The 9,640-nt window shown below is 49.3% G+C and overlaps 1 protein-coding gene across 2 annotated transcripts; it reads right to left on the bottom strand.

Moving 5' to 3' along the window:
* Window positions 1-4,428: 4,428 nt before the first annotated feature.
* On the bottom strand, window positions 4,429-9,261 carry LOC143823839 (carbohydrate sulfotransferase 6-like). Of its 2 annotated transcripts, none has more exons than XM_077310521.1 (2): window positions 9,061-9,261; window positions 4,429-8,378 (listed from the first exon to the last, which is right to left on the bottom strand). In XM_077310521.1, the coding sequence occupies exons 1-2, from the start codon at window positions 9,100-9,102 to the stop codon at window positions 7,179-7,181; spliced, it is 1,242 nt and encodes a 413-aa protein (XP_077166636.1). In that variant the 5' UTR covers window positions 9,103-9,261; the 3' UTR covers window positions 4,429-7,178. The 2 variants fall into 2 exon arrangements, with proteins under 2 accessions (XP_077166636.1, XP_077166638.1); XM_077310523.1 differs by lacking the exon at window positions 9,061-9,261 and adding an exon at window positions 8,853-9,011.
* Window positions 9,262-9,640: the final 379 nt, after the last annotated feature.

The following is a 9,640-nucleotide window of genomic DNA, read 5'->3' as shown; positions in this document are numbered from 1 at the left end:
CCAGGAAATGACGAGCCAGTCAGCCTAACATTTGTCCCAGGCAAATCAGTAGAGATGGTTATTAAAGAATTATTGAACACATCATGGAAAAAAGCTTCCTGAGGAAAACCCGCTATGGCTTCTGAAAAGGGAAGTCTGCCTCATCAACCTTTGTAGAATTTGTAAAAAATACGAACACACACGTTGATAAGCGTCATACAGTAGACATCATGTACATCCAAAAGGCTTTTAACTTCACCAAAGATCCTTGAGGAAGCTTATAAGAAGAGGAGCTACAGTTTTGTGCCTCACTTTTGACTATCCATAGGAGCTTAAAAATGGCTTACAATTGCTTTCCCTTACAGCTTGGCATAGTCAAGAGCAGCTTCTAACCTGGAGAATTGGGTTTCATTCCCCACTCCTCCAATTGCAGCCAGCTGGGTGACCTTTGGCTACTCACAGTTGTGTTAGTACTGTTCACATTCAGCAGTGCTCTCAGAGCTCTTTCAGCTCCACCTACTTCACAGGGGTCTCAGGGTAGAGGAAGGGAAAGTGATTGTAAGCTACTTTCAGACTCCTTTGGGTGATGAAAAGTAGGGTATAAAAAACAACTCTGCTTCTTCCTCTTCTCACAATCAACACCCTGTGAGGTCAGTGGGGCTGAGAGAGCTCAGAGAGTAGAACTGTGAGTGAAGAAGAGTTGATGTCTATGTCCCACTTTTCACTGCCCAAAGGAGTCTCATAGCATCTTCCAATAATCTTTCCTTCCTCAGAAGGTCACCCAGCTAGCTACATGTGGAGGAGGAGTGGGGAATCAAACCTGGTTCTCAAGACTAGAGGCTGCTTCTCTTAATCACTGCACTAATCTTGGAAATCATGGGATTAGAGAATAGGTTCTATGGATTAAAAAACTAGTAGTGTGACAAGAGGCAAAGAGCAGGAATACATAGACAGTTCTTACAACAAAGGGAAGTAAGCAGCTGGGTATCAGGGCTGGTGTTATTTAATTTGTTCATAAAAGTTCTGAAACTGGGGGTGACTAATGTTACCAAGTTGGAGATGACACAACATAATTCGAGTTAGGGAAAACCAAAGCCAAATTTGAAGAACAGCAGGAGGATCTCCACACACTGAGTGAATGGGTAAATGAAAATAAGTTATGTTAAGTCTGAATTTCCTGAGACCGAGGGAGCAAAAATATCAGAATCTGCTAGCACGGCAGCATCCTGCCATAATTGGTGTCTTAGTTGAAGTGCAATGATAGTACCAGCCCAGCGAGCAGCAGCAAAGGCTAAATCCATGCTGAGGCTTATTAGAAAATGCATTAAAATAAAGGCTCCAACATAGTAATGCCCCCGGATAGATCTATGGTGCAGCCTCGTGTATGTTGCTGTCTGCCGTTTGGGTTGCTATATCCTGAAAAGGTGTCATAACTGCCCTCCTGTTGTCCTCACGAGCGTTGACTTAGAAGTTTAATTGAGAATTGCCTATTCCCCCCTCCCCTACCCCCAAGTTCCTAACATTCCTCCTGGGCCTTCCCCTTCAACTCCATCGCAGGGTTTATGCCCCCCTCAAAGGAACACAGAGCATCTCAGCTCCCACCAGTCGCAAGGAACTAAGGGTAAAGCTGGCAGTGGGAGCTGATGGGACAGAGAGGGGCGGATCCCATTTCGCCCAGCCATGCACTCAGAGCCCCGGACTACCCATCCTGGGCCCCACGAATGGGGCGGGAGGAGGGCCTCAGCAACCAGATCCTGCAGAGAGTTCGCCATTACCCTGGTACAGGGGGCTTTCATGGACCATGGATTCTCTTTCCCCTCCCCTCGGCCCTGCCCAGTCACTTTCAACAGCCACATAGGTACACCCAAGCATAATTGAGCTAGGGGCAGAGACCGACTTAATTGGAGGGGCCACAAGTACAGTCCAGTGCTCTTGCGACAATGGGCAGCACCGATACGTCACCACAAAACTACCTATCCAATAGGCCAAGCCCAAGGGCCCGCCCACACACCCCCGGCTGGGGCAGCAGGGCACACCAGGGGCCGGATCACCGCCATGGCGGCTGCACCACTATCCATGACTGCTCCTCTGAGCAGTACTTCAAGGGAGCCACCACGAGAGGTCCTTGCCCCCACTCCTGTCCAGTCGTGGCACATCTCTGGTCAAAAGTTCCTGGCCAGATTTGACAGGGCTGTGGAGAAATTGGCTTACTTCCTGGTACAGATAGACAGGTTCAAGCTACCCAGGGAAGGCACATTCCAGTCAGAAACAGATGCCATCCGCACCCTGTGGACCAATCTGGAGAGGAAAGCAGATTAATGGTGAGTAGACCTCCATGAACTGTAGGCCCCAGAGCTTACCAGTGTTCAGAGGTTCTGGGATGTTCTTTGGACCCGCTTCACTGACCTGTCCTATGAAAAACAGGCCCACCTGGAACTACAGAACTTATGCCAAAAAGGCAGGCTGTTGACTGAGTACGTCAGTGACCTCTGCTGCCTCCGATCCCTCGATGACGGCATAAAGGTGCAAGTGTTCAAGAGGGGCCAGGTGATCATGGAAGGAATCTACGCCAGAGGCTCCCCTCTGGAGGAAGACTTGGATGCCTGGTTCCAAACAGTCACTTGCATAGAGGCGGACTAACTGGATTACTAATTCTGGATGCAACAACAACGGCCCTTAACCACCTAGACAGTACCTCTCTGCCTGTAATTTAAGCCCATCCATCTCATCCATTCTGATCTCCCCCTTTCTCCAAGGGCATCAGAGGTGTGCATATAGGCTCTCTCCAATACATGAAGTCGGTTAATCTAAGAGGGTAACTGGCCTGTGGTGAGGAGGGTTGAGACCAGGTCTCCCCTATGCCAGCCCACCTCTTTGACACTCCATGGGAAGAGGTTGGCCCCTATTAGCGCCTATTTCTACCAAGCAGTGAAGCATTTTGAGAGCTTTAATAGTTCCTCTCTGTGTCCTCATAATGTTAGCACCATTCATGGTTTAACATGCACACAGTATGTCCTACAATTCCAACTGCTTGTATGTTTCTGACCTAAGGATGACTTTCTGTCACATCAGAGTCACTCACTATATCCTCCCTATACATCGTTACCAGAAATGCCAGCAGATTGCTAAGAAATGTCACACCAATGATGAGATATGCTGCATTTAATCACAAGGGCACCTCTGCAAACCTGTAGCTGACACGAAAGACCAGTCCTGGAACATTGTCTCCAAGCTCAGAGCACCCTGAGACTGAGGGAAGGGACAGTGTTACCAGGCAGAGGCTCAAGATGGCCACTCCCAATACTCAATAAGATCCATCTGACAGCTGTAGAATCTGTACAGAGCCTTGCGTGTGGTTGAATTCTGCACTACTATTGAATAAACATGACCAGCGTAGCATGACCAGCGTTTTTTCACCTATACCAGGCCTGCCAGCTGGCTCATCTGAGTCACACCTGGCCACGTGGATCCATAGAATGGCCAGACTGGACTTCTGCAATTTGCTCTCTGTAGCACACTCTTGAAAACACTTCAGAGGCTGCAGTTGATTCACAATGCAGCTTCCTGGCTGCTGACTTAGAACATCACGGTCAGCTCATATTACTACAATTTTGCAGCAGCTGCACCGACTACCAATTAAGTCCCCGGGTCCTATTAAAGGTGTTGATGCTAACCGCCAAAGCCCTTAATTGTCTGGGACCCTCATACCAACAGGACCACCTCTCCTGTTACAACCCCCCACACTTTGAGCATCCTATAGGGGCCTATTGCAGGTGCCTGGCCTCAGGATAGCTTGGTTAGCTGTAACAGGGGTAGGATCTTCTCATTTCTAACCCCCATCCTGTGGAATTAACTCTCAGATAACACCTGTGCTTGTTGGGCTTCATTTTCCACTGGGCATGGAACGCTGAATGGTTCAGGTTGGTTTTTGGAGGGTTACCACATTTATGGGCAGTTTCTATTAGTGCTATGGTAGGAGCTACATATTTTAATATATTAATGTTTTAATGTTAATATTTTATATTTGTTTTTATCTTCTTGGTTTTAATCTTGTAAGTGGCCATGAGACCCATAGGCAACTAATTATATCTTGGAGAGCCACTGCCAGGCAAAAGACAAACCTTTATAGATGGTATAAGGCAGCAGTTTCTTGTGTGGCTGTGCAAGGGGCTGCAGCTCAGTGTAAGAACTTCTGCTTCACATGTAGACAGTCCCAGGTTCTATTTCTTGGCATCTCCATGTTAAGAAAGACAACCAGATAGGAGGTAGTGTGATAGACCCTTTTCTGCTTGATACCCTGGAGTGCTGCTGCTCATTTGAGTACACAGTACTGGCCTTGATGGATCAGGGTCTGTTTCAGCATAAGGCAGTTTCATGGCTTGCAAGGCACGGTGGTGGTGGTGCAGAAAACACATATAAAGGGTACAGCTCAATATGGCAGGAATCCAATTGCAGTTTAAAGATTAACAACATTTATTACAGCTTGAGTTTTTGGCAGTCTAGCTTTATCAGGTGCTGGAAGTGTTCCTCCAACACGCATATACATTTATATTAAGTGCAAAGAGCAGAAGAGCAAAGAGTAGACTGGGGTGGGGGAACATTAAACAGAAATGCCAATTTGAAACAATGTCCAATCATGAAGAAGAAGAGTTGGTTGTAATACCACACTTTTCACTACCCAAAGGAGTCTCAAAGCAACTTAAAATTCCCTTCCCTTCCTCTCCCCACAATAAACACCCTGTGAGGTAGGTGCGCCTGAGAGAGCTCTGGCAGAATTGCTCTGTGAAAACACATCTAAGAGAACTGTGACTATTCCAAGGTCACCCAGCTGGCTGCATGTGGAGGAGTGGGGAATCAAACCCAGCTCTCCCCAACACCAAGCTGATTCCAACAGTCACACCACACAGAGTGGGTCAGGAGTGTTACCATTGTTTGACAGACAGGCAAACTAAGATTAACAGTAATGAGTTCTAAAAAATGAAAGTACAGGGTTAGGCAAATTAACCAGGACTAATTATTAAAGTATAGGGTACAGTTGAATAGGGAACAGTTGAACTAGTTAGCATCTGTCACATGTGGGATATGCTGTTTATCATCTTTTTTGAGTGAAAAATCAAAATCTATGTTCAGATCCAGGAAGGAAGACTAAAAAGTTGTAACATCTCATCTCTGCATACCACCACTCTGTTGTTTAAAGTGCCCCTGGACTTCGGTACTATTCTGCTTCTGTGGAATAATACAGCTGCCCTTATGGAAGGGTACATTGACTCCCAGGATGTCATCTTATTGTAGCACTCTCTTGCCCCTTTTTGCTGTTTCCTGCACCTGAAGTTGTCTCCCAACTGGAATTTTAGAATTAGGAATGAGTAATCAGACATATCAGGCTCACTTAATTTGGCCACATCATGTCATCCAACTCAATGGAGAAAGCAATTATGCTATGATTGGGAAGTGGAAAAAGGAAACCAGGCCCACAGAAGGTGCAGTGATTGGATGCGATCTGGGTGGACACTGGCCAGAATATTGCACAGCTGAGGTAGCCCAGTGCGGAATCAGCAGTCATGGTGGCAGCTGTGCCATGGGAGCACCAAGAGTCGGACTCGACTGAATGGCTGACAACAACAACAATCAGACAGGGCTGATATGATAACACATCCAATATTTCCACTCTTGGATCAGCAGTTGCTGATTCTGCAAAATCCCCCCTCCAGTGTTCCCAGTGATATTTCCAACTGCAAAATATAAAAATCTGGAATTGCACCAGGAAAGCAGGAGCAAATAGTGAGAAAGAAGCCTACCCCTAGTTGGAAAGGGCCATCATGTCCCATGGAGAAAAGAGCTACAGTCCAAAGGGCCCATAAGCCAGCAGGGGAAAGACTTTCCACCTACCCTGACTCCTGCAACCATGGGGGGATGGGAAGGCTTTTAAAAACATTTTTTTCAATTTCCTTTTACTTCAGAGAGGGCATGACTACTGTTTTCACTCGATTGGGAATATTACTCTAATTATATACTCAAATTTAATGGTCCAAAGCACTGCCAACACTCACTAGCTCATGAACACAATAATCATGGCCTTGCCAACTTTCTAATTTGGAATTAAAATTAGAATAATAGAATCATAGAGTTGGAAGGGGCCTCCTGGGTCATCTAGTCCAACCCCCTGTACTATGCAGGACACTCTCAACCCTATTGCTCATCCATTGTAACCTATCACCCCATTGAACCTTCACAGAATTAGCCTCTCTGTCAGATAATTTCCAAAGTGCATGCCCCCACTGGATTAATTGAAGGTGAGCTATGATCAAGAGGCTGCAGTTGCAGGAAAATAATGTTCCTACCAAGTCTAGCATCTTTCTTCACAGCATTAGAACAGAATTCTTTGGAGGGATGAATGTATGCTCTGCTGAAAAAGGTTTCACGGTTGTCATGTAATGTACTGATGCTGCTTTCCTTTATTTACCTCCCCCATGTGGCAACCTGTTCTTTGGATTCTCTCAGAGTGAGAATTGGGCCCAGTGTGGCTGAGCAGCTGCCTGATGTTTTCCCGCAGCTCTTTTGGGCACAACAGGATGTCTGCCAAAGCAGTTAAACAAAGCAACAGCCAAACACACACAAGTATGTTTTAGGAATGGGTATTCACTGCTACACTTAAGCTGTTGCCCCCCCCACACACACACACACACACATCGGTCTCCGTCTCAATGCTGTTGGAAAGCGAATTATGTCTGCTTCCCTGCAACACTGTGGTCCATTTTTGCATCTCTCAGGATTTTCCAAGCTTTTCTCCAGTTGCTCTCAAATCCACTTTGTTGAAAACTTTTGGGCAAGATTGTAAGAAAGCCTAGATGGCGGCTGCCACGTGGAAGGGAAGACTTATCTTCAAATAAGCTCTTATACGGAATGATTACATTGAGAAAAGTGACACTGCTGTATCTTATACCCACTGCTGTTAAAGGAGTGGGTTAGTAGCTTTAGCATAATCCTTCATTCCTGAAAGCTGCACATTTATTACAGAATGATTGGTCTGAACTGTTATGACTGCAAACTGGGTGTTGTCCCTTGCATCTGCTCATTCCAGGTCAGGGAAATGGGAAAATGGAGCAACCACTTCAAAAACTGGATTCCTCAATCAATACAAAATTTTTCCCCCTCAGCATGGAAGTGAACAATATAATACAGATGCTGCAATATTTCATTTAGTTTTGACTAAATGATGCCCAACTAAATTGGCTTCTTCGATGTGACAACACTAAATCCAATGATAAGTCTTTTTGCTCCCTCTCAGAATCCACAAGCTGGTAACCAAGAATATTTATGGCTCCTTTGCAAACTTCTTGCACTCTCTGAACTTTTTGAAAAGAAAGAACATTTCTCCATGCCTGGGAGACATTGACTGCATTGCGAGAGGTGATCTGGAAAGCTTCCTTCTTCTTACTTGCTCCTTGTCCATGTGTTATATTATAGATCCAATTCTCAAGTTTAGGGGTCAACTGAAGATTTGCAAATTTATACATTGCTGCAATTTCTGGTAAGGGATCCCTTACAAGATCTTCAAAACGGATCAATAAGTAACGATCTTTAAGAAAACTTGGAGCTTTCAGAGTGGCTGTTTCATATATCTGAACGTGACTCCTACAGATTTCCTGCAGAACTTTGTACTGGGTGTCATCCACTTTGGTGCCATTCGTGCTCAGAACAATCCCATTGTCACGGGCGAGGGCTTTAACTGACTGTTCCCGAGACTTCACCACTGCCCTGGGATCACGAACCAAATGGATGATTTTGAGGTTCAAGGAGGGATCGTTGAGAAGAGGATACAGCACTCTCAGATCAAAGAACCGGACCTCTTTTAGGACCACGTGGCTGTAGGTGTGGCAGGCTGTTTCCACTTTGCTGAAGGGGTACTTGCCACAGAGGGTCTTGCAGGCACTCTCACTGGTAATGTCAGTGCGCTGGAAGTACTCGCAAGCAGGATCTGTGCACAGGGCGCGGCTCACAGCCCACTGGAAGAGATCAGACAAGTTTCTCTGCCAAGGCATGTACGCATCAAAGACGGACATGTCACACTTGAAGACGGACCGAACAAGGTCTCGGACTGCCATGTGCAACACCTTGGCGCTGTTTTGGTACATAGTGACCCAGACGTGCCAGGCTGGCTCCATTAAGTAGAAGACGTCCGGATGCTGGCTGAAGAGCTGGCCCACAAAGGAAGACCCGGACCGCCAGGAGGAGAGGATGAGGACATGTGTCTGGGCCGGCTTCTCCTCAGGCTGAGCCATGAAGCCACTGTGCTGAACGTACATGAACAGCAGAAGCCCCGTCTGAATGGCCAGCAGTACTGCCACGGTGGTGCTGGAAATGCGAAGCCTCGCCATGCCGGCTGCAGCAGAGCGCCACTAGAAGGGAAAGCAAAAGAGGTGCTCCTTAGCTTCCAGCCCCAGGGGATGAAGGCAAAAGACCAACTCCGGCCGCAGCTTGGCTGCCATTTCCGTCAGACTCAGGAGATCCGAAGCAGGCCGCTTGCGAGGGCTATTTCAGCCAAGGCTTCGCGCAAGGAAAAAGCTCCCCCACCCCCGGTCTGCCACAGGACAAAGGGCTAGAAGCCGTCTACGACGACCCCCCTCCCCTCCCCCTTAGGGTGCCGGTGCGCGCGGCCGGATCGCGAGCGCCCCGTCTCCGCTCCGGCGCAAAGCGGATGCAGGCGGCCAAGCCCCGGAGAGGCAAGAAGCGCGAGTCCCCCCCCCTTCCCTTCCCCCACCGCCTGGTAGGGCCGGCGGGGCGGACGGAGCACGAGGAGGATTGGGACGAAGCCCGCGGGCCGGCCGCTCCAAAGGCTGGGAAGGCACCGCCCGGCGGCCCCGCTGCCTCACCTCGGCGGCGGCTGCAGCAGGGAAGGGGCGCCCCGCCTCTCGGCGCTTCCCTCGGTGCTCCGACGACGCTCCGGCAGCCGCCGCGGCCGCGCAGACAATGAACGGCTTTCAGACGTGGCCGCCAGAGCCCGGAGGGAGGCGCCAAGGAGGGGCCGGTCCAGGCAGGCAGGCAAGGCGCGAGCCCTCCAGCCCGCTCGCAGGCGCCTACCTGAAAGGGGCCGGACGGCCGGGGTCTCCCGGCCGCGGCCATGCTGCGGGTAGCTTCACGTCGGGGCGCCGAAGCCCGGGGCTGCTGGCGGCGGCTCGAAAGAGAGGCCGGGCTTGCGGCCAGCCGGGGAGCGCCTGCTCGCTGCTTTTCGGCCCCGCACCCGCACCCCTCTCCACCGCCGCCGCTAATTGCACAGCTGACCAGCCCTACAGCCGTGAAAGCCCGGGCAGCCCCCTCGCTTGCCTCGCGCGGGCTTGCCCGGCGAGGCCAGAGGGAACTGGGAGAGACTGCGGCTGCTTCGTGTGCCGGGGCGACCCACCAGGCGGAGAGGGGCGCGCGCGGCCAAGATCCAAAAGCCAGCTGCCAAGTGCAACATGTGAAAACGCCAGGGTTCCCTAAGTTAGCAAGAACTGTAGCAGACAGCCTGCCGCCGGCCGCTCTCCTCATCCAACACTGATTTCTTTCTTGGGTGCCCTCCTGGCTAAACCATTTGCTGTCCTGTGAAGAGCCATCTCTCCAAAGTTTTGTTCATGTCCACCCAGTAAGGCATGAGAGTCACCTTCCTCAGGCAATGTAGACT

The sequence above is a fragment of the Paroedura picta genome, chromosome 14 (genome assembly GCF_049243985.1).
Source record: "Paroedura picta isolate Pp20150507F chromosome 14, Ppicta_v3.0, whole genome shotgun sequence".
Lineage (NCBI taxonomy): Eukaryota > Metazoa > Chordata > Lepidosauria > Squamata > Gekkonidae > Paroedura > Paroedura picta.
The sequence above is the reverse complement of the archived record's forward strand: the minus strand, read 5'-3'. Positions and strand labels throughout refer to the sequence as shown.